General features: G+C 45.0%; 1 protein-coding gene across 1 annotated transcript in view; it reads right to left on the bottom strand.

The window, feature by feature from the left end:
• Window positions 1-25654, bottom strand: part of kif26ba (kinesin family member 26Ba) — a 391129-nt gene that overhangs the window by 281195 nt on the left and 84280 nt on the right. Inside the window, exon 3 of the mRNA XM_060831283.1 lies at window positions 11559-12101. Within this exon, the coding sequence (XP_060687266.1) occupies window positions 11559-12101 (543 nt within the window). The remainder of the gene's footprint in view (window positions 1-11558; window positions 12102-25654) is intronic.

Below are 25654 nucleotides of genomic sequence, written 5' to 3'. Positions count from 1 at the left end.
GATGACTTATTTACTTGGTAAGCTGTTAAGCCAAACTTGAGATATTAGATTACTTACAGTGTGGAAACAGGCCCTTCAGCCCAACAAGTCCACACCAACCCGCCGAAGCGCAACCCACCCATACCCCTACATTTACCCCTTACCTAACACTACGGGCAATTTAGCACGGCCAATTCACCTGATCTGCACATCTTTGGACTGTGGGAGGAATTGAACCCAGGTCTCAGGCGCTGTGAGGCAGCAGTGCTAACCACTGTGCCACCGTGCCGCCCACGTCTTAGCTGTATCTAGCATGTAATTTGTAGTTTATATTTGACACAATTTGCCTGTTGATGCATGTTCAACTTACGTTGTTTCTTGGTTTTAAAGTATAAGTGATTAATTAAGATAGCATTTAGCGTTTTCTTTGTTGGACGTGTACATAGTAAACATTCTTCTGTTTTAAACTGCAGAATCTTGTGGCTTCACTCTTTTAGTAACTAACTGGAATTTCAGATTTGTTCCACTTGTTTAAAAAACATTCCTAGTTTCTACCAAGTTCATAACGCCTTCAAAAATACTTGGTTGGCTGTGAAATGCTTTGGAACCTTGTGAAAGGCTCTAAGCAAATACAAGTCTTTCTCTTATTATTGCTTTTTATTTTCACTTAGGCCATTCAGTCCATCGAATCTATGTTGCATACTAGCCTCTTTCCAGCTTTCTTCATCTGTCCCTACTGCACGTCCTTTCTATCCCCTCTCCCTCTCATAGCTTCCCCTGTCTGGTATATAAATTATTTTGCCAAAATGTTCTCAGTTGAGAAAGGAATGCCTCAGTCTACCTGAGGCTGTGTTAGGGAGGACAAGGTAGAACCATAAAGTCAAGAGAGTGGTGCTGCAGAAGCATTGCATGTCAGAAGCAGGAGAATCGACGTTTCGGGCAAAAGCTCTTCATCAGGAATAAGGCTGGGACTCCAGCATCTACATTTACCTAGAACCATAAAGTCGTATAACTCAGGAGGAGACCATTCAGCCCATCATGCCTGTGCCGGTTCTCCAGTCGCTGTCCTCTTTCCTCATAAACCTTACATTTATTTTCTTTTCAAGTAGCAATCCAATTCCTTTTGTAAAGTTACTTTGGTTATGAATAATTGACAAGATGGAATACACTGGAGACAAGTTCAATAGCAACTTTCAAAGTGAAATGAGATCAATACCAGAAACACAAATATTTTCTGGCACTGTTGGGAAAGAGCAGGAGAACACAACAAATTTGGTCGCCCTTTCAAAGAGCCAGCACAGGGATGATGGGCCCAATGGCCTGAGGGTTCCATGAATGATTATCCTTGCTTGACGATTTTTACCATGCTCCTAAGGGTAGAAGAAAGTTTTTGAAAATGAAACTAGTTTTCATTGAAAGGAATTTTTTAAAAAGTGGCCTTTGACTCTCAAGAGAGGGTGGCAGTGGTTCCCTCAGGAGGTCACAATCACTGTGCTCTTAAATGGCCAACATGGCACTTATAATAACATCATAACTGATGTGAATGTGGGGACTGGAAATAGTTTCATTGTAAAATCCTTAACTGTTCGCAATAATTACTGCGACATGCAGGGTGCCATTTAACTAACATTTAACGACTTTCTCTGGAATAATGCCCATGGAGTGGTGTATGACTGATACCATTCCCAATTAAACAAAGTTAGGAGCCAAACTGTCTCTATAATCCCCACCGACACTGGAGACAAACGCAAAGACTTTCAACAATTGCATCCTTCCTGCGTGCAAAGAGAAAGTCAGTGTTTGTTTCCAGGCTTGAAATTCAGAAGTTGCTTTGTATAAACACCATCAACTTCCCCTGATCATTTTGTCCTCTTGACCATTACTAGAAATCATGGTTCTTGACAAGCAGCCATTTTTTGATTTATATTACGTACCAACAGATAAGTCAAGAACAGTTCACATTTGAGCCCCCAGTAGAAAAGAACATTGCAAGGGAAGCACAGAGGGCAGACAAATCAGTGGCAATACTGGGATCTTTTTAGTTAAATGAGTAAAGGTAATTGGGGTTCAGGGATATCACTCCTCCTAATAGTCAGAGGCTGTGGGTACAAGCACCGTTCAAGGAGTTTGACCTGGACTGTTACTGAGGGTGTGCTGCACTGTCCCAAGATGCCATCAAGGGAACTCTCATTGAGATGTTAAACCAAGTCCACCCACCCTCTCCACTGGATATAAAAGAACCCATGACACTATTCTTAAAAACAGCATGGAAAGATATCCACCATCCATACTTATTCATCATTTACTGCCCAATATCTGGCAGTCAGCATGTTCAGGACAGTGACCAATAAACTTTAATTGTAAGACACAGGCGCTGAAGTAGACCATCTGTCCCATTAAATCTGCTCTGAGATCATGGCTGATTTGATCATCTTCAACTCCATCCCCTTGTATTTTTCCCCATAACCCTTGATTCCCTTACTGGTTAAAAATCTTTTTATCTCAGCCTTGAATATATTTAATGATCCAGCCTCGATAGTCTACTTTGATAAAACATTTTACAGATTCCCTGTCCCGTGAGAGAGGAAATTCCCCTTCATCTCTGCTTTAAACGCCCTCCATTCCAAGACTTTCCCTCTCCTCATCTACAATGTCACTCTCACTCTCCAAGAATCCTCAATGTTTCAATAAGGTCTCCTCTCATTCTTCTAAGCTCCAATGAGTACAGGCTCAACTTCTCCTCGTAAGATAGTCCTTCTAAACATGGTATCAGCCCAGTGTACCTTCTCTGGACTGCCTCCAATGTCAATACATCTTTCCTTAGATAAAGGGCCCAAAACTGTCGTGATCTAACACATATCTTGTATAACGTTATCGAGATTTCTGTATTTTTATATTCAAATCCCTATGAAATACAGACCAAATATTTCTAGAGTTCTAAATACTAAAGATATCAAGGAAGAGGAGGATGCAGATAAATGGTATTGAGTAGGATTTGGTCATTATCTAGTTGGATGGTAGAGCACGGTCGATGAGCCAAATGACCTTCTCTTCTGATGTTTCGAGTCAACATCACCAAAGTAGATTCTCGAGTCTTTATGAAAGCTATCTGTGGAAGCTTGCTGTGTGCAAATTGGCTGCCACATTTCCCACATTACAACAGTGACTGCATTCCAAAGGCACCAGATAGATTCCACTTTATGGTAAGAGGCCCTGAGGTGCCAATGTCTCCCACTCAATATGGTATATTGGACACAACTTCTCTAATGACAAGTCTCCACCTTCAGCTGCACCTCCTCAAAATAAAGAGAGGTTGCACACGATGAGGAGACCTCACAGACACTGGCACTCACACCAACTAGGCGCCATCCCAACTCTGTGTCTTTGGCTTCATTACATGGACTAACGCAATGTTCCAAAGGCTTGGTCAGTCCTAAACAGGCAGTGGGGATCTCACTGAGGCACATCAAGTACTGAACAGTACAAAACAGGCAAACTCAGTGTGGTATTCAATGGGAGGTCAGTCCAGTAACACATAAACTCATCAATGTTAATTAGTGAAAAGTAAATTTGAAACAGGTATGTAATGATCCATATTTGCATTGATCTTCTTATTGGTTAGTGTTTCAGCTCTGCTAACTGCTCAAATTTATTTCCTGTGTCCTTCATTATCTTCTTACTCGGAATCTATCTCTATTTTGACTTCCGTTCATTTCAAATGCGCCTGACCTCTTAATGATGTTTGCCAAAATTAATTATTAAATTAACGTGACAAAAATTAGGAAGAAGTGTCACAGAAGGTATATTAGAAGGATATCAGATGCATCAACTGATATTCAGCTGAAGAAGTATTCACTTGAGAAATGTGAATGAGCTGCTCCCTTGGTCGAGCCCAGTTCTGCTGTTCACTTACTCTGACAGTGGCGCACTGTGTTTGTGGGAAAGGTCATCCACAGGGCACACGGCAGCAACTTCCTCCCTACTTTCCCACCACCAACCACTTCAACCCTGATGGGGGTCGGCCACTTAGGGCTGAAATCAGGAGGAAGGTTTCACCCAGAGAGTGGTGAGCCTGTGGAACGCTCTGCCACGGAAAGCGGTTGAAGTCAAAACATTTTCAAGAAGGTGAACAGATAGGGATAGAGGGGTCTAAGGGTATGGGGAGAAAGCAGGAGTGGGGGTATTATGGAGGATGAGCAGCTAGACCAGGTGCCAAGGACTGAACGGTCTATTCCTGCTCCTCTTGTCCATGTTTCTAGCCATCTCTGCAGAAGGACAAAAACAGCAAAGTCATCAGGACACCATCACCTCAAAGCTGCCCTGCAAGTGACACGGCATTCAGACTGGGGGGGGACATTGAATTATAATAGCGAAGAAGATGGCTATGCGGGCTACAGAGGGCATCATTGTTCCTTCTAATGTTGATGCTGAACCAATATGCTGCAACTCCCAACCAATGGCATGGTTGGGGTGTTATTCCCCATCCGCTTTCCCAGGGCAACCAGCCCAGTTGGTGCGAGTCACTTCCCAGAAACAAATCATCCACAAAGCAGTCACTCAACTAAACCGGGAGGAGTGGACTGCCTTATGAGGAAAGGTTAGACAGGCTAGACCTGTATCCTCTGGAGTTTAGAAGAGTCAGGGGTGACTTAATTGAAACATGTAAGATGCTGAGGGGTCTGGATGCTTCCTGTTGTGAGAGAATCTAGAACCAGGGATTATGTTTAAAAGTAAGGGGCACCCATTTTAGAACAAGATAGGGAAACCTCTTTTTTCTCTCAGTAGGTTGGAGCCTTTGGAATTCCCTTCCTCAAAAAGCAGTGGACACAGGATATTTAAAATGTTTTTAAGGCAGAGAGACTGCTGATTACCAAGGGACTGAGAGATAATTGGGAATTTGCAGGAACGTAGAATTGAGTTTAAGAACAGATCAGCCTTGGTTTTATAGACTGGTGCAGCAGGCTTGAAGGGTCGTGTGGGCTACTCTCATCTTCATGTTTGTAAATTCAACAACGATGGGTGAGTGCGCTTGGCTGGAATTAATCTGCCCACCTGGTCTCAGGGAGGGCCACAGCAGAGGCAGAGGCACGAAGTGAAACAGCAGAATGTGACTGCAGGAGGAAGCACATCATCTGGAAGCCAGCTGGACAGAGCCTCTCTCACATCGAGAGTTAAAAGGGAAATGAGTAAAGACAGCTGGGTCAGCAGGCAGCAAGGTTGCTGAATCAACAGTCTTACTGGAGCCACTGAGAACACAAGGCACAGCCAATAGCAGTGAATGGCATTGACTGGCACCACTCTGTGTGGCCTTGGGTTATATGGCTGCAGGCTGGGTCTGTTCTCAAGTACAACTGAGGTTCTGCTCCTCATCATTGCAGGGCTGTGTGCTTGTAACCCTTTCATTGCCAAAAACAAAACCACGCATCAGCCTTTAAACTGTCGTCCACTTCCACAGAACCCTCAGTGAAGTAGATAATTAAGTAGAATGTAAAGGTATGCCTGGAGACCAGTATTTTTCTACTGGTCAATCACGTCACATATCCCTCCTTGATAATTCCCCTCATCCAATTCCCCACCAAGAAGTCCTCTACCTTGCAATCATCCCACAGAGCTCTTGATCGATATCATGGGATGGGCCATTATGACCCAGACTGACACGGTTTGACTGAATCCCTGTGCAGTTGGTGAGTGTGCGTTGTCAGCTGGTAATGCAGCTCCTTGGAGAACAGCGAGAGACATTCCAGCAATGTTACTAACCCTGACACCATCTACTGACTCTGGTTAAAAAGTACATGTATGCAAGGACAGGTCAGCGCTGCCGGGAAATCAACTCACACACATCAGTGCTCTCACATCCCCGCTTCCCCCCACACTACACAGGCAACCCAGATGAGTCCAGGACAGGGCCCTCAGAGAAAGAAAGAACATTTCGGAAGTTGCAGCTCGGCGACAATGACAATGACATTTGCACAAAACAATCAATAAAAGGATCAGACGTAGGGTTCACTTCCAGTCCAGGGACCTGTCCCAAGTACTTGCTTCTGCCATTCTGAGTGGTCTGATGTACTTCAGAAAATCACAAACAGAATAGAACTGTATAACTTTAAAAAAAAACAAAAAATAGAAAAGAAACATCAAAATCTGCAACATCACGGGAAGAGTTTGATCAACGGGTGCAGAGATTGTGGGTTGAGTGTGTGGTGCTGGAAAAACACAGCAGGTCAGGTAGCATCCGAGCAGCAGGAGAATCGACATTTCAGGCATAAGCCCTTCATCAGGATGCTGTTCTTTTCCAGCACCACACTCTTGACTCTGATCACCAGCATCTGCAGTCCTCACTTACTCCAAGGTACTGGATACCTGTATTTATGTATTTGGACACACAGGTGTGTATGCTGCGGTCACGCATTTATCTGTGCATGCATATGTGAAAAAGAGTGTGCGTATTTGTGTGGTGAGTGCATGTGTGTCTATCTGTACTTTATATACGTGTGTGTGTGTGTGTGTGTGTGTGTACACCTACGCATGAGAGTGTCTATGCAAATATATATTTGTATATATGCATGTGTCTGTGTGTGTGTGTCAGCATGTATCTACATGTGTACAGGTATATTTGAGAGTAGGCATTCACAGTGTGTGTCCGTGTGCGTGCATGCATGTGTATGTGTGTGCATTGGAGAAAGTGTATCCCTACCTTGTCATTGAAGTGTGTTGGGAAACAGTGGGGAAACTTAGTGAAATAGTTAAACAATGCTAACTTTCTCTGCTGCTGATACATTAATGCATAATAAATATTTCTGCTCATACTGCTGTTTGCACCCTTCTGTTCTGTGACTGGACCTAATGAAGAGAGTGGAGCCAAGTTATGTGAGGAGTACTTTTCCATTTGGCATGTTGTTTAATGGTTAGCATGGTTTAATGTCTGACTTCTCCCTCTTTTGCCCTGGGCAGTATTCTGTTTTGATAAAATGTATACTTTCAAACAAGACTAGCTGTAGAGTTAGGACCAGCAAGGGACTGGATTGGTACAGGATCGGAAATGCTTTCCTGTGTGAGAGGCACAAATATCAGCTAACAGCAAGCAGTGACTGGAGACTGGAAAATGGAAAAATTGGGAAATGGAAAAATGCTTAGCATTTAAGCCAGGCATGGAAATAATAAAGGAACCATGTACAAGTGACCTTGCCCCTTGGTGCTTTCCTGACATGTGTTTCTGGCACCAGCCCTTGCAAACCTTCCCTGCATCCTCAGCAGAGCTGCCATATCTATTTTACAATATGGCAAACAGAATTGGTCACCGCACTCTGGGTGTGGTCAATCCACAGTTCATTACACACTTGGCATCAGCCTTCCAACTTTTCACGTCTGGGCTTGAAAGATACGCATTAATTAAAAGAAGGCAGCATGGAGGGTGTTAAAAAAGCAAGTTTCACTTCCCACGTGTCATAGAGCTGTCCGAGGAAGTAACAGGAGTGGGATGAGAAAGGAAATTCCGTGGGTTTTGTCATGATTGGAACAAGGTCAGCCAGCTGGACCTCACAGAATGGGGCTGTTAATCTGGTCCAATTAGGGAGCCCCGGCTGACAGATATAAACAGGAGTGTCAGAGGTTCTGTTCACTCTGAGAGCTGGCTCTGAGGAAGCTGGATTAGTATCAAGTCCTGTGCACGTGTAAATAAAGGGTGAATTGATGATGGGATACCAGCCTCTGTAGAGTGATCTCAGATGTTGTAACAATGAACTTTCCAAAGGCCTTTCGGAATATTGTGGGAAGTAAGGGAGTAAAATGTAAGACACCTTCCAGAAATATTTGCATCATCTATAACTTCAGGTGAGATCCCTGTTGACTGGAGGGTGGCTAGTGTTGTACCTTTGTTTAAGAAAGGTTGTAAGAAGAAACTGTGAGTTTGACTTCACTTGTCGGTAAATTATTGCAGGTATAGGATTTATCGATATTTAGTGAGGTAAACATTGATTTGGGATAGTTAGCATGGTTTGGTGTGAGGAAAATTGTGTCTCACAAACTTGATTGAGCTTTTCGAGGAAGTTACAAAAAGATTGATGATGGCAAAGCAGTAAACGTTGTTTATATGGATTTTAGTAAAGCCATTGAGAAGGTTCCACATGGTAGATTAATTAGTAAAGTTAGATCACATGGGATTTAGGTTGACCTGGCCAATGGGATACATAATTGGCTTAATAGCAGGAGACAGAGAGTAATGATGGAGGGTTGTTTTTTGGACTGGAGGCCTGTGACCAACCATGTTCCACAGGGAGCGGTTCTGGGACCTCTTTTGTTTGTCATTTATACAAATGATTTAGATCAGCATATAGAAGGCATGGCTAGTAATTTTGTGGATGACACCAAAATTGGTGACAGTGAAGAGGGTTTTTGAATATTACACAAGGATCTTGATCAAATGGTTCAATGGGCTGATAAATGGCAGATGGAGTTCAAGCTGGATGAATGCGAGGTATTTTATTTTGGCACAACAAACAAAGATAGGGCTTAAACAATTAACAGCAGGGCCCTGGACAGAGTTATAGAACAGAGGGATCTACAGGTGCAGGTACATAATGCCTTGAAGTTTGCATCACATATAGACTGGGTGGTTAAAACGCATTTACATGCTTGCCTTCATTGCTCGGTCCTTTGAGTATAGGGGTTGGGAAGTCAAGTTGAGGTTGTACAGGACATTGATGAAGCCCCTTCTGGAATACCGTGTCCAGTTCTGGTTAGTCTGACATAGGAAGGATATTAGTGAGCTGGAGGGGGGGTCAGAAGAGATTTACCAAGATGTTGCCAGGAGTGGAAGATTTAGTTATAAAGAAACGTTGAATAGGGTGGGACATTTTTCACTGTAGGAGGTTGAGAGATGAACTGATAGGAAGTTATAAAATAATGAGAGGTATACATGGAGTTAATGGGGGATGGGGGATTTTAAGACTGGGTAAGAGGAGAGAGATTTAAAAAAGACACGAGAGGCAATTTTTTTACATAGAGGGTGGTTCGCATGTGGAATGGACTTCCTGAGGAAGTGGTGGATGTGGGTACAATTGCAACAATTAAAATACATTTAGATAGTCAGGTGAATAGGAAGGGTTTGGATATACATGGGCCAGGAGCAGGCTGGCAGGACAAGTTTAGTTTAGGATTATACTCAGCATGGACTGATTGGATCAAAGGGTTTATTTCCATACTGTATGACTCTAACTGTATAAAAAGCCAAATGGAAGAAGATGAAGTCAATTGGAGTGTAGGTTTCATAGACAACAATGATTTAAGAATGCTCCTGAGTGATGACACTACTGGGAGTGCGGTGGCAGTTGCTGGTACTACACCCCTTTGAGACCAAAGATTTCCAGGATAGAGGTGAGGGATGGGGGGAAGGGGTAAGGAGGGTGGGAGGGGTCTCAATGGGCCCTTCTTCTTGATGGCCCATAGAACAATGAACAGTATAGCACAGGAACAGACCCTTCAGCCCACAATGTTGTGCTGAACACGACGCCAAATTAAACGAATCCTTATGCCTGGCCTTGATCCATATTCGAGGAGAAAGTGAGGACTGCAGATGCTGGAGATCAGAGCTGAAAATGTGTTGCTGGAAAAGCGCAGCAGGTCAGGCAGCATCCAAGGAACAGGAAATTTGACGTTTCGGCATCAGGAATCCTGATGAAGGGCTTATGCCCGAAACGTCGAATTTCCTGTTCCTAGGATGCTGCCTGACCTGCTGCGCTTTTCCAGCAACACATTTTCAGCCTTGGTCCATATCCCTCCATTCATTGCATATTCATGCACTTGTCTAAACTTCTCTTAAATGCCCCTATTGTGTCTGCCTCTACCACCACCCCTGGCACTGCATTCCATACTCCTACCACTCTCTGGGTTGTAAACTTACCCCTCACATCTCCTTTGAATTTTGCCCCCTCACCTTAAATGCATACCCCCTACTATTACATATTTCAACTCTGGGAAAAAGATTCTGACCATTAACCCTATCTAGGCATCTCATAATTTTTATCACATCTCCACGGCTCCAGAGAAAAACATGTTTTTCTAGTCTCTCGTTATAGTCATACCCTCTAATCCAGGCAGCATCCTGTTAAACATCTTCTGCACTTTCTTCAAAGTCTCTACATCCTTCCTGTAATGTGACAACCAGAATTAAATGCAATACTCTTAAGTGTGACCTAACCAAAGTCTTATAAAGCTGTAATATGACATCCTGACTCTTGTACTCAATTCCCCAACCAATAAAGGCAGGGAATTCCTTCACTGGGCAGGGAATTCCATAGATTCACAACCCTATGGGTGAAGAGGTTCTTTCCCAGTTCAGTCCTAAATCTGCTCCCCCTAATTTTGAGGTTATGTCCTAGTTTCAGCTGCCAGTCAAAACATCCTTTCTACGTCTATCTTATCTATTCCCCTCATAATTTTATATGTTTCTGTTAGATAGCCTCCCCCCACCCAGTTCTTCTAAATTCCAACGAATATAATCCCGATCTACTCAGTGTCTCCTCATAAGCCAACCCCCGCAACTCCAGAATCAAGCTCGTGGACCTCAGTCAGAATGCCTTTTAATATGGAAACCAACATCCCTCCTCAGCAAGCCCACGAATCCACAAGCAGCCCCACACAGATTCGCCAGTCATGGTCTCTAGGTGACAGCCCAGCCCTCTGCTGAGTCCATACCCACTGCAGAAGGAGATGGGTCTTGGGCAGGCATTAACTACCCTTTTAACAGCCTTTATGGGCAGCAGGCCTTCCACAAGCCTGGGTTGCAGACAAGAGGTGGCAACATCTCTAGTTACCATCCTCTCCCCAATTAAATATCCCCCATCACCAATCTCGCCACGGATGAGGAGGGCACAAGATCCCATTTACATGCATATTATTTACCAGAGCTTTCCTCTCTTGCCTCACACAGGAAATATTACAGTTTGATGCACACAAAACCCAGCAGAGGATTGGCACAGGAAGGGGAGATTATGGGGATCACATTATTTGGGTTTGTATGTGTATGTTTGTGTCTGCAAGTTTGTGTATGTTTGTGTCTGTTTGTTTGCGTTTGTGTGTGTTTCTATGTGTATTTGTGTCTGTATGTTTGTGTTTGTGTCTGTATGTCTGTTTATGCTTGTGTCGGTGTTTGTGCCTGTATGTATTTGTGTGTGTATTTATGTCTGTTTGTTTGTATGTGTATATGTGCCTGGATGTTTTTGCCTGTATGTTTGCGTCTGTATGTTTGTATGTGTGTGTTTGTGTCTGTATGTTTGTGTCTGTGTGTGTTTGTGTCTGCATGTATGTGCCTGTATGTTTGTATATGTTTATGTCTGTATGTTTGTGTGCATTTGTGTCTGTATGTACATGCGTATCTGTAGGTTTGTGTGCATGTGTGTCTGTATGTATGTGTGTATCTATAGGTTTGTGTGCATGCTTGTGTCTGTGCCTGTGTGTTTGTGTACATGTTTGTACCTGTTTGTTTGTGTCTGTACGTACGTGTGTATCTATAGTTTTGTGTGTGTGTTTGTGTGCACCTCTGTACATATGTGTTGTGTGTCATGTGCCTTGCAAACACTTACTGGGTAGGGATACAGCGTCACACCGTTTGTCCTGGAGACAGACCACGTTCCTTCCAGGTACTGATGGGCCTGGATGGCAACTGAGCTCAGGATGTTGCCGTTGCTGGGGCTGGTGGCCATCTGCAGCCCAGCCTTGGTGACCGAATGCCCAGGAGACCCGCCCTTCTTCTCTGCCCCTCCGACGATGCCCAGTGAGTTGGGTTTGCCTCCGTGCTTGTTGGTCAAGAAGCTGGCGTAGGTGGTGGTGGCAGCGTAAGCAGCTGGGACGAAGGCCCAGTCCCGAGAGGCCTGCAGGCTGCCAATGTTACGCGAGCCCACCAGCGAGGGGATGTTGGAGAGGGGTGGGGGGGAGCCTGGCAGTGGGTCATACTGCTCCAGCGTGGCTGCTTGCTCCAGTGTCTGCACCATCTGGATGGCTTCCTGCTTCAGCTGGTTGAGGTGGGTGGCACAGATATCACATCGGTTGTCACGTTCATTCCAGGCCTTGCGGGTAGTGTTGGGCACCTGCAACTTGTCGTGGATCAGAGCAGAGAATGCTGGGTCCTGTGAACAAAACAAGCAGACACTACATGAATAGAGAGAATAGTATACAGTTTCCACTGTTCAACGACCAACAAAGAACCTGTCTTACTTCAGCATCTTAACCCCTCTCAGCTAATGAAGTAGTGAAGTGTCATCACCATAGCAACATGTCAGCCAATCTACACATGGCAAGCGCCCGCGAATAGCAATGTGGAATGACTGCATCATCAGTTGCTTTAGGAACGTCAATTGAAGGATAAATATGGACCAGGACAGTATGGAGACCTCAGAGAAAGTGAGGACTGCAGATGCTGGAGATCAGAGTCGAGAGTGTGGTGCTGGAAAAGCACAGCAGGTCAGGCAGCATCCGAGGAGCAGGAGAATCAATGTTTTGGGCATCAGCCCTTCATCAGCCCTTTTCCAGCACCATATTCTCGAATATGGAGACCTCCCCAGCTCTGCTTCATAAGTGGTATTCATCAAAATAGCATCACTTTCGTTGACCTGAAAGGAATGGCACCTTGGTTTAATGTATCATCGAAGAACTAGCACCTTGGATAATGCAGCACACCCTCAGCATCAAACACCAGAAAGGGGCTAGACCAGAGTCCAAGCATGTCATTCTCTGAGTAGAATTTTATTACAACTGGCACATCACAAGGTTCAACACGTTGCTTATTTGTTCCCCAAACAGTAATATACATAAATAAATATGTATTCACCCAGTTCTCTCCCAATTATTTCTTCATTAATAACACAGCACCATCAGCTGTTCCCTCTTCCATTTAGGAATCCCTGTCAGACCCCTACTCAGTGACAAAGCCCAGTGTCACTCCACGTTGTCCACCTAAATGCTGATAAATCTGGAGGGAGACTATGAAAGGCTTCAGCAGCAGCATATAATGTAACAAATTGTTCTGACTTTCAGCTAGATCCTCTCCATCGAGCAGCATGTATGAACCAAAGAACATTCATTGTCAACAGACATCGCTCCCAATTACTGGTGGTGCATGGGGATCAAGTGGCTCTCCCCATATCAAAGTGAGGGCATCACACCTATTGGAAACAATATGTTGGTCCAATCCAGGCCTGTTTACAACACAACAGCAGAACACAAAAATCAGAAGCACAAGCACACCATCTGTCCCCTCAAGACTGCTCTACCATTTGATAATAATCTGACTCATCTGATTGTGGCTTCAACTCCACTTTCCACCCTCCCTTGAGTCTCTTTATCAATTGAAAGTCTGTCGGCCTCAGCCTTGGATAGTTTCTAAAGCCCAGCCTCCACAGTTCCACAGAAGGGTCACTGGGCTCAGAAAGTCAACTCTGCTTTTCTCTCAACAGACGCTGCCAACCCTGGTGAGTTTCTCCAGCACTCTCACTTTTGTTTCAGATTTCCAGCTACCACAGTCCTTTGTGTTTACTCCATCGTTCTCTGTGGGGAAGAGAATTCCACAGAGAAACCACTTTCTGAAAGATACAAATTCTTTTGTACCGTGTCTCAAATAGAGATGCTGAATTTTAAATGTGTCCCATTGCTCAGGACTCGCTCCTGAGAGGAAACAACCTTTCACCACCAACCTCTTGAGTGCTGGAAGCACGGTTACTATCCTTAAGATGCCATGATCACGTTGATGTAGGAACAGAAATAGGCCATTCAGCCCATCGACTTTGCTCTGCCATTCAGAGATCATGGTTGATCTGATAATCCTCAACTCAATATAATTCTCAACTCCTGCCTTTTCTCCACAACCCAACTCCCTTATTGATTAAATAAAACCAACTATCTCTGCCTTGAATATACTTTGAACAACCCAGCCTTGACAGCCCTCTGTGATAAAGAAGTCCACAGATTCACAATCCTCTCAAAGATGAAATTCCCCCTCATCTCTTTCTTAAATGGGTGGCCCATTATTCTGAGATTTTCCCCTCTGAACCTCGACGCTCGCACAAGGTACAAACTGCTTTTTGTCATTTATGTAAATGGTTGGAAGTGAATATAGGAGGAATGGTAGTAAGTTTGCAGATGACACTAAAATTGGTGGCAGAATGGGGCAGTGAAGAGGGTTACCTCAGCATACAATGGGACCTTGTTCAGGTGGGCAAATGGGCTGAGAAACGGCACATGGAGTTTAATATGGATAAATGTGAGGTGTTTTCCAAAGATAATTCAGGGTAGGATTTATACGCGTAACGGTAAGGACTTGGAGAGTGTTGCCAAACAAAGAGACCTTTGGGTGCAGGTTTGCTTGCCTTTATTGGTCAGTGCATTGAGTATAGGAGTTAGGATGCCATGATGCGGCTGTACAGGACATTAGTTAGGCTCCTTTTGGAATACTGCATTCAATTCTAGTGTGGTGCTGAAAATGTGTTGCTGGTTAAAGCACAGCAGGTCAGGCAGCATCCAAGGAATAGGAAATTCAACGTTTCGGGCATAAGCCCTTCATCAGAAATCATTCCTTGGATGCAGCCTAACCTGCTGTGCTTTAACCAGCAACACCCTTCAATTCTAGTGTCCCTGCTACGGGAAGGGTATTGTGAATCTTGAAAGGGTTCAGAAAAGATTTACAAGGAATGTTGCCAGGGTTGGATGGTTTGACCTACAGGGAGACGTTGAACAGGCTGGGGCTGTTTTCCCTGGAGCATTGGAGGCTATGGGGTGACCTTACAGAGGTCATGAGGGGCATCGATAGGGTGAATAGCCAAGGTCTTTCTCCCAAGGTAGGGGAGTCCAAAACTAAAGGACATAGGTTTAAGGTGGGAGGGGAAAGATTCAAAAGGAACCTGAGGAGCAACGGAGGATGGTGTGTATATGGAATGAGCTGTCAGAGGAAGTGGTGGAGTCTGGTACAATTACATTTTAAATGGGTACATGAATAGGAAGGGTTTGGAGTGATGTGAACGAAATGCTGACAAATGGGACCAGATAAAATTAGGATATCTGGTCCACATGGCGAATTGGACCGAAGGGTCTGTTTCCATCCCATATATCGCGATGGCTATGACTCTATAGCCTTTCCGCGTCATCTCTAGGATTCTTGCAGGTATCTTTCATTGTTTAGATTCCATTAAATACAGATCCAACCTCTCCTCTGAAGACAGTCCCTCAATACCTGGTATTAGCCCAGCAAACCTTCTCTGGACTCCGTCCAATGCCAATATATCTTTCCTTAGATAAGTGGCCCAAAACTGTTCACAGTATTCCCACTGAATAACAGGCCAGTCCAGAAGCTGACTGGACAGATTCCGTTACTATTTCGCACCTTCCTACAGGCCACTAGGTTGTGTCAAACAATGCTGAGATTCAATGTCTCCTCAAGCAAAATGGGGGGAAGACACTAAACATGGACCACACCCACATCCTGTGGAGAAATCAGAATAAAATGAAGACATGATGATGATGATGATGTGGGTGTGAGCAGCTCTGTAATTACAGCCAGGAGGTCAGGAACTCTGAGAGATTTTCTATTAGGCCCGCTGTGAGGACCTTATAAATCTAGACAATTAGGGGTTTTTTTTTTGCAAACGAAGCCAAGCTGCTCATTTTGGAAGTGGCCCCGCTATTGCCTCAAATTGTTACTACTTTATGATGGCTGTGCCCCTAACTAATCATTCTGCAGTTCCAACCACCTGGAATCCATTTACTGAAAAGAACTCGTAACCCTGACCTCTGCTCAGAGCACTGAGGCTTGTAAACACTAAACTCCAGCCCCAGGTTTCCGACCCTGCAGCACTGGCCTAGAGTCCCCAGGAACGAAAAACCTATCACCAGATTCAGGAGATTTGGGGCTCCTCAAGATCTTTTACTTGAATTTCAGTGAAAATGTCTAATAGTTATTCAATATAGGACACTGGAAATGAACAACGAACTCAGCGGCTTGAAGCTTGGTGGTAATATGACAGGGTTAGGCATCGAGAGGCCCAGGTTACCTTCAAATCCCAAGGGCTGAAATTAAAATTCAGTGAATAAATGTGGAATGAGTAAGCTAATGGGATGCCATTGTCGTCTTTTGTTATTAAAAATCTACCTGATTTGTCCTTTACAGGAGTAAATCTGCTATCCTTACTCTAGAATGGGATTGACTTGGAAATGGCCTAAAACCAGATCACAGAGGGACTGAAGCCAATACAACCTTTTATGCCCTCACTGGTTCTATTACCTCATGCCAATCTCCAGCCTTTTCCCCTTATCCCTGCACACTATTCCTATCCAGATGATCATCCAATGGCCTTGAGGTCAGAGGTAAGAGTGGGTGGCATGGAGCGTGTGTTGCAAGTGGCGTGTGTTAGTGAGTTTGGGTAATTCATTTCCATCTTCCTGCTCCCTGCCGCTGAGTCATCAAGTGAAGATGGACAAGCGCCTGCCCTTCATGGAGTGTAGTCAGAATGGGTTGGGAGATGTTACTCTACACACATTGTCAAACAGCTTATGGGCAGCATGGTGGCTCAGTGGTCAGCACTGCTACCTCACAGTGCCAGGGACCCAGGTTCGATTCCAACCTCAGGCGACTGTGGAGTTTCCACATTCTCCCTGAGTTTGTATGGGTTTCCCCCCACAATCCAAAGATGTGCAGATTATGTGAATTGGCCATGCTAATATACACTATAGTGCTAGGTGCATTAATCAGAGAGAAATGGGTTTGGGTTGGTTATTCTCCAGAGGGTTGGGGTGGACCTGTTGGGCTGAAGGGCCTGTTTCCACACTCTAGTTGACACGGTTAAACTAAGTCATCTTCCCTGCAAGTTACAATGACAGATTTGACAAAGAGTGCTGGAGATTAGGAGAGCTTACAGAATTAGGGACAAAAATGCCTTACCAAGTGCGAAACATTTGTGAAAAGGTTGGGTCTTTTGACAATATTTATCTGCAGTATTTATCAGTAACAAATCAGCTACTGAATTCCACAAAAAAATGGGCTTTGGAGTATTAGAACCTAAAAAGAAATACTGTTGCACACGTCTCACCGATCAAGGCACACTAAGGACGGGCAACCAATCTGACCTTGCTTGTGATGTTCACATCTGTTCAAAGAATAAAAAAAAGGTTCCAGCCCAAGGAAAATGGGATTTTGGTGAGAATTTAGAATTGACAATTAGTTAGCCAATGGGTGGGAGCGCATGGGTGCAGCAATGGAGGTCATGTGACGAGATCTCCAGGAATCTATCCTCCCATAGCTGACAACCTAACTTTGGATTATCAAGTGTCCACCTCTGCTGGTGACGACCCTGTCAATTCTACTGAACTTTCCTTTGCTCTTTTACCATTTCGGATTCCCCTACAGTTGAATCAAACCAAGCCGAAGCCTACACTGTCCCCTCCTCCCATTCACGCCCTGACCTGCACCCAATCCTGTCCCTGTTCTCGCTGATCAACACTGGCTCCTGGTCAAGCAACACCTCAATCCACTCAGACCCCAAACCCCCGTTCCATCTCTCGGGATCCTAACCTGTGTCAAGACACCAAATAAATGCAAGTTTTTTTCCAAGTCATCTTCTCACATCTTGCCTGCTCCACAAACCCCCAACTTCCTCATTTCCTTACTTTTTTCAAGTCCCCAGGCCTACTCCATCCTTTACATTGCCCCTTCCCCATGCACATGGACCCCACATGGACACATCAACACACATTCACATATACATATGCAAACACATATAGACCAGAATGCCCACATGCTCAAATGCACACACACATACATTAAATGGTTGTGCATAATTCCTGTTTGTTTCAAATAAATATTTAACTTTGAAACCTCTTCCCATCTCTAGGTGACCTGAGTGCCTGAACTGTCTTTGCTTCCAATATTATTTACTATTCCGCCTCCTTCCACAGCACAAGGGGAAAAAGGTGTTCACATTCAGGCCAGGCCCTACGGCAGCCATTAATGTTTCAGAGCTCATGATCCCCAAAGTGAGGTTGCAACTCACCGTGTAGAAAGCCCTAACTCTACAGTCACTTTGTTATAAATAGTGAGGAGCCAAAGGCAGAGATTTCACCCTTCTCCTGCTCACTCCCTCTTTCTTTCTGTCCTCCTTTTTACTCACCATTCTCTTTCTGTCTGTCTTCTTCTCGTGGATCACTTCCCCTTTCACTCTGTCCTGTTCCTCTCTCTCTCCAGCAGTTTTTCACTCTGTCTCTCTTTACCTCTCTCTGATGCTGTCACCCCTCCCACGTGTGCTCACACCATCCATTACCATTTCAAACCAGCCAGATTAATGAGGGTTTTGTTAACTGAGCAACTCTGAGGGCTGAAATGAGAACCAGATGCTTCTTCAGCCTCAACCAACAGAGCCATGGGAAACAAAAGTATCTCAAGAAGCCAATTTTAATTATTGATTCGGCAACATGGCAGCTTGAATTTTAAGTGTTAATTATTCAACATGAGATCTATGGATATATGGTATAATGGTGACATTAATTATGGATGTTGCAATTTTCCCTTGAGGCCTTCCAGCAAAATTGACTAAAATCTCGACTGGGCCAGGTTCCGAGTTAATCAGCCACTGGGTCACGCTACCTTCTACCTTGACACACTGCCTACCTCAAGAAGCAAAGGCCTTTCTCTTGTTCCAGGAAACACATGCCAACATCCCAGGAAGGGTTGAGAGCCTGCATTAATGATCAATTTAACCCTGTCCTGCGCTGGTTTTGTCTTTCTTGGATTAGCTTCTGGAGAAAGTGAGGACTGCAGATGCTGGAGATCAGAGCTGAAAAATGTGTTGCTGGAGAAGCGCAGCAGGTCAGGCAGCATTAAAGGAGCAGGGGAATCGACGTTTTGGGCTCATGCCCGAAACGTCGATTCTCCTGCTCCTTTGATGCTGCCTGACCGGCTGCGCTTTTCCAGCAACACATTTTTTAGCTTCTAGAAACACAAGTGGAAGGTCTGCTCAGTGGTATGCTGCGGAGACTGTGAACAGGTTGACCTTGTTAACTATGTGGTTCTAGATTGGAGTTGTTCACCTGTACCAATCAGGAAAGCCTTGGCTGACCAATATAAGCAGGATCTGATGGGTGGTACAGTGGCTCAGTGGGTAGCACTGCTGCCTCACAACGCCGGGGACCTGGGTTTGATTCTAGCCTTGGGTGACTGTCTGTGTGGGGGGTTTGAATAATCTCCTGTCTGTGGGGGTTTCCCTCCAAAGATATATAAGCAAGACCTGATCGGTGGCTCAGTGGTTAGCACTGTTGCCTCACAGTGCCAGGGACCCAGGTTCAACTCCAGCGTCGGGGTGACTGTCTGTGTTGAGTTTGGACATTTCATCACTGACTACCCAGGGGATTTCCTTTCTTCCTGGTGGTGGAATATGAATAAGGATTTCTGCACTTGTTCTTCACTGTATTCTACCTGCACACACACAACTTGGATGCTGGGAAATAAATACCACTGTTTGGCGGTAGTGTCAGGGTTTTAGAAGATAAAAATAAACAACCAGGAGACGAAAGGCTTTTGAGGAAGGGAATTCCAAACACTCACGTACCTCTGGGAGGAAAATGTTGGCTCATCTTAATCTTAAACTGTCTTCCTTTTTAAAACTATAACCTCTATTTCTAGATTCTCCCACGAAAGGAAAGATCCTTGCCAGAGCCACCTGGTCAAGTCCTCTCAGGACTTTTCGTGTTTCAAGTAAGTCACCTCCATCTCTTCTAAACTCCAGAGGATACAGGCCTAGCCAGTCTCGCCTTTTCTCACAAGGCAATGTGCTCATTCCAGGTACACTGAGTCCCCAGGTTACAAACACCCGACTTACAAACGTCCCGTACTTACAAACCGATCTCCGGCCTCTCATTTTTAAGAATTATGCTTTAAAATCTGAGTTCCGCACAATGTTTCGTCCTAACGACCGGGCGGACTAACTTGTCCGTATCTGCTCAGACTTACGCACAAATTCAGCTTACGAGCAGTGGAAAAAATGGAACTCGTTCGTAACCTGGGGACTTCATTTATTCACCTTCTCTGAATTTTCGGATAACCTTCTCTGAACTACTTCCATTGCATTAACATCCTTCCATTAAGTTCAGCGACCAATATTCTGCACTGTACATCAGAGTTGGCCTTACTAATGCCCCAAATAACTGAGGCATAACCTCCCCGGTGATGTATTCAATATCCCTTATAATAAAGCATAACATTCTACTGCTTTCCTGATTACTTGCTGTATCTGTGCACTAGTCTTCTTGGGGGTGGCTAGGAATGACCTGATGGATTAGTGAGCGCTGGGAGAGGGATGTAACGGCTGAGGTGGGATACAGGCAAAAGGGCTTCTAATTGAGGTATCATTTTATAACAACCCAGATGCTCTCTTTATTCAAGGGAGTCAAAGATTATTTGGGGTGGGGGGGGGGGGGGGTGACTCTAAGGCGAGAAAATGGAGTTGAGGCTACAGCCATGATCCCATTGAAAGATGGAGCACATATGAGGGGCCAAATAGCCTTCCCTTGCTCCTAATTTGTACATGCATAGTCCACGTCTGCAGAATGATTCAGTTGAAGTCACCCCCATAGAGTCACAGAGTTTACAGCACAGAAACAGACCCTTCAGTCCAACTCATCCACGCTGACAAGACATCCCAATCTGACCTAGTCCCATTTGCCAGCATTTGGCTCATATCCCTCTAAACCCTTCCTGTTCATATACCCATCCAAATGCCTTTTAAATGCTGTAATTGTACCAGCTTCGACCACTTCCTCTGGCAGTTCAATCCATACACATACCCCCTTTGTCCTCTTTAAATCTTTCCTCTCCCCTTAAACCTATGCCCTCTAGTTTTGTACTCCTCATGCTGGGAAAAAGATCTTAGCTAGTCACCCTATCCATGTCCCTCATCATGTAGTCAAATTCCCCCTCCAAGCCTGGATTATAAATGCCTCGCCAATGAATCTGCTTGTCCAAATATCATGAAAGGCAGAGCCAAAAGATCATGCTGTGAAGCCACGACACTCCTCTATGCACTCCAGACACCATTTCCCAGAGGTTAGACAGAAGACAGTGGTGTCAGTGAAGTCAATTCAAAGGTGCTCTGCAAAGCTTTAACTGACAAGGGCAGACAGCGAGCCACTGAAGTGATCTCAAAGGCTAGTGTCAAAGGCATCATCCTACGCCTGCCACAATCACTTCAAACCTCTATGTTCTTGAACCTCCTCAGTGTTTGAATGAGCTTCTCTTGACCAGGACATGACTGGCTGCTCTAATAAACAGACTCTGACTGACAGAGAGTTATCTCTGATACCCTCGTGTGCAGTAGCTGCAGCTACCATCTTGCTCGAGGGGCCCGATGCATGGATAGCATTAATTCCCTCCTATAGCAGTGGTTCATTGTCCCGAAAGTTCTGACGCCAACGCATTTTCAAACTCAGTATAGTGGAAGCCTGAAAAGGGATGTCACATGTCATGGCAGCCTACGGCACCACCCAGACAATACATAACCCTCACACAACACCAAGTCTTTCCTGAGCAATTCAAACAGGACAATGTCTCGTGGATGGTCAACCAGCGGCTCGAACCCAGTCACCTCTTGTGGGCAATCAGGGATGGACAATCAACGCTGGAGTGGCCAGCAATGTCCCCGTCCCATGAACAAACAAAAGAAAACATGCAACAAGTCAACCACAGGGAATATGAATACAATTCATGAGTCGGAAGAAAAGGAGAAAGACTTGAACTTCCGCAGTGTCTTTCATGACAGCGCAACATCCCAAGGCGGCTTTTGAATCAATTTCTTGACATGTAGTCACCGCAATAATGTAGGAAGAGTAGCAGCCATTGTGTGCACAGTCAGCTCCCACAAACAGCGATTCCATTTGGTTTAAGCATGCTTCTTCAGCAGTAGATATTGACCAGGACTTGTCTGCTCCATTTCAAAATAATGGTTTTCATGTTGACCTAACAGGGGAGTAAAAGGCTCACAACTTAACGATTCGTGGGACAGATGGCACCTCAAACAGAGCTGGACCCTGTCAGTATGGCCCTGAGATTGTTCAGAGCTGAAAATGTGTTGCTGGAAAAGCGCAGCAGGTCAGGCAGCATCCAAGGAACAGGAAATTCGACATTTCAGGCATAAGCCCCTGATGAAGGGCTTATGCCCGAAACTCCTGTTCCTTGGATGCTGCCTGACCTGCTGCACTTTTCCAGCAACACATTTTCAGCTCTGATACTCCAGCATCTGCAGACCTCACTTTCTCCCCTGAGATTGTTCAGCCTCAGTTTTAGCTCAGGTCTCTGGATTGGAACTGGAAAACAACAGCCATGTTCCCAGAAAGTGAGAGTTAACACAGCTGGAAATGGACATCTTTTCCATATTTACAACCCTTCCAACTGCTGCAGAGAACACTGGGACGGGAGATGAAATGGGAGGATGGCGGCCATGCCCTTCATTTCCTGATGAGAAGAAGGGAAGGTAGATCATTTCTGGTCTGTCCCAAATCCAGGGTTGGAGGGAGCTGATGATCCACCTCATGGGAACTGAGGGATGGAGCAGTTAGTAAGTGAAGGAAGATAGTGAGGACTGCAGATGCTGGAGAGTCAGAGTCGATAAAGTGTGGAAAAGGCACAGCAGGTCAGGCAGCATCTGAAGAGCTAAAGAGTCGACGTTTCAGGCATAACCCTTCATCAGGACTGAAGGATTTATCATCAGGGTCAATCTCTGCTCCAACCCATGCACCCCTAACTCCTAAACCCCAACTCAGACCACACAAATAAACCTGTCAACATCATAGGGCAACAAATCATAATGGTGAGTAAGTTCCCACTGCAGGTGCCACCTTGGATAAATCTTTTTCTGCAGGTCTCAGCATATGAAACATACGAACAAGGAAGAAAAGCAGCAACCCTGGCCATTCAGGCCCACCACACCATTCAATAACACCATTGCTGATCTGATTTTAACCTCAGCTCTACATTCTCCCATGTCCCACACTCCAGATTCAATTGGCCAACAGGAACGGACAAAGGCCGGTTAGCTCACTGAGCCTTCTCACCACTCAAACAGATAGTGGCTGTTTATCTCCAATACCACTGTCTCCATTTCCCTGAATACAGTATGCCTCCAAAAATCTATCAAATTCTATCATGCACATGCTGACTGATTGAGCTTCCACAATATACAATATATACACCATGCACAAATTATTACAATGTATGAAGTGTAATATATTGAAAAGCAGTGTTTCAGAAAGCATGTTTTAACAATGTTGGGTCACATGGCATTTTATCAATGTTCTGTGGGAATATATATAACCTAGACGACATTGGTGAGGCCACTTTTGGAATACTGCATTCAGCTCTGGTCTCCCTGGTATAGGAAAGATGTTGTGAAACTTGAAAGAATGCAGAAATGATTTTGAAGTCTTTGCCAGGATTGGAGGGTCTGAGCTGTAGGGAGAGGCTGAATAGCCTGGGGCCTTTTCCCCTGTAGTATCAGAGGCTGAGGGGTTGACCTAATAGAGGTTTAGAGTCAAGATTAGAGTGATGCTGGAAAAGCACAGCAGGTCAGGCAGCATCTGAGGAGCAGGAGAATCGACATTTCGGGCAGTAGCCCATCATCAGGAATGACCTGCTGTGCTTTTCCAGCACCACATCATTTTGACTCTAATCTCCAGCATCTGCAGTCCTCACTTTCACCTTCTACAGGATTATAAAATCGTGAGGGGCATGATTCGGGTGAAACGTAAAGGTGTTTGTGTGGGGTTGGGGGAGTTTAGAACCGGGGGCATATCTTTAAGGTGAGAGGAGAAAGGTTTAAAAGGGACCTGAGGGGCAATCTTTCCACACAGAGGGTGGTTTGTACGTGGAATGAATTGCCAGAGGAAACGATAGATACAGGGACAGTTACAACATGTAAAAGACATTCGAACAGCCTGTGAACAGGAAAGGTTTGGAGGGAATATCAGCCAAATGCAGGCAAATGGCCCTAGTTTAGTTTGGGATACTTGGTCAGATGGACTAGTTGGACTGTGCTGAATAATTTAATGACTCTGAAACTAGGCTTGTTGCATCTTCAATGACTGATTTATGTTCAGTGTTTTGAGTGACCTTGTTGTTATAAAGATACAATATATTTTACGTAATAATGCTGATGTAGGAAGGGAGAGGACAGGATGGAGAAGGAGATCAATTGGCATGCTTTCAATAAATGACTGATCTAGTTTTATTTGCTGAGGTACTTGCCTGCTAAAGTGGATTGAGGACAACAGCGCAATTAAATCTGCCATCACCCCAGTGAATTATCGACAGGAGGTTAAAAGGGCTGACATGGGGAGAAGGTGCCGCATGATTACAGCAGATTTCAGCCTCTACTTTTAAAGCTGTGGTGTTTACCCAACCCTTCCCCCTCCCCATATACATTCACTTCATTTCACAAGATAAGGATCCAGGTCTACAATCTTCCCCTTTTTTTGCAGGGAAGATATCACTCTCATGCAGGTGAGGGTCCTGCTATATCTCTGGCCTACACTGAGTGCCCAGTGCTGAGTTACTCCCCTCTCTTTGGGAGCAGCTTCCCATCGCCTACAACACTGTCAAGTGCCAAGTGTCCCTTACCATCCATATTCAATAAAAACAACTTACATTTATATAGCACCCTTAACATAATAAATCATCACAAGCCACTTCACGGTGGCACAGTGGTTAGCACTGCTGCCTCACAGCGCCAGGGACCCACGTTCAATTCCCGCCTCAGGCGACTGACTGTGTGGAGTTTGCACGTTCTCCCTGTGTCTGCGTGGGTTTCCTCCGGGTGCTCCGGTTTCCTCCCACAGTCCAAAGATGTGCGGGTCAGGTGAATTGGCCGTGCTAAATTGCCCGTAGTGTTAGGTAAGGGGTATATGTAGGGGTATGGGTGGGTTACGCTTCGGCGGGTCGGTGTGGACTTGTTGGGCCAAAGGGCCTGTTTCCACACTGTAATGTAATCTAATCTAATCTAATCTTCACAGAATTACAACAAAAAAGATGATGCTGGATCTAGTCAAAACTTAGCCAAAGAGGTAGACTTGGAAGCGAGCAAGGTAAAGAGATGGAGCTAAGGAATTCTGGAATTTGGAGCCCAGGCAACTGAAGGCACTTCCATCAATGACGGAGCAATTTTCATTCATTCATGAGATATAGATCTCACTGGTCAGGTCAGCATTCATTACCATCCCAACCTCCCCTTGAGAAAGTGGGGAACCATCGCAGTACATGCGGCAAAGGTTTTATCTCCCCCAGTGCTATTAGGAAGTGGTTTTCAGGATTTTCACCTGGCAACAGTGAGGAACAGCAATGCATGGCCAAGTCTGGCTGGAGGGACCTGCAGCTCGCTCCCTCACCCTTCCAGGTGGTAATGGTTGTGGGTTTGGAAGGTGCTGTCAAAGAAGCCTTAGCGTCTCTTTGCAGAGCATCTTGTAGATGGCACACACACAGTGTTGCCATGGAGCATCAGTGGTGGGAGGAGAGAATATCGAAGGTGATGGACATGGTGCCAACCAAGCAGGTTTCCTGAGTGTTGTTGGAGCTGCATTCATCCAGGCAACATTCACGAGTATTCAATCACACTCCTTATAGACGGTGGATAGGCTCTGGGTTGTCAGGATGAGAGTCATT

This window comes from Hemiscyllium ocellatum, chromosome 10, assembly GCF_020745735.1.
Source record: "Hemiscyllium ocellatum isolate sHemOce1 chromosome 10, sHemOce1.pat.X.cur, whole genome shotgun sequence".
NCBI lineage: Eukaryota > Metazoa > Chordata > Chondrichthyes > Orectolobiformes > Hemiscylliidae > Hemiscyllium > Hemiscyllium ocellatum.
Note: the sequence above shows the minus strand (reverse complement) of the source record. Positions and strands in the feature narration are given on the sequence as shown.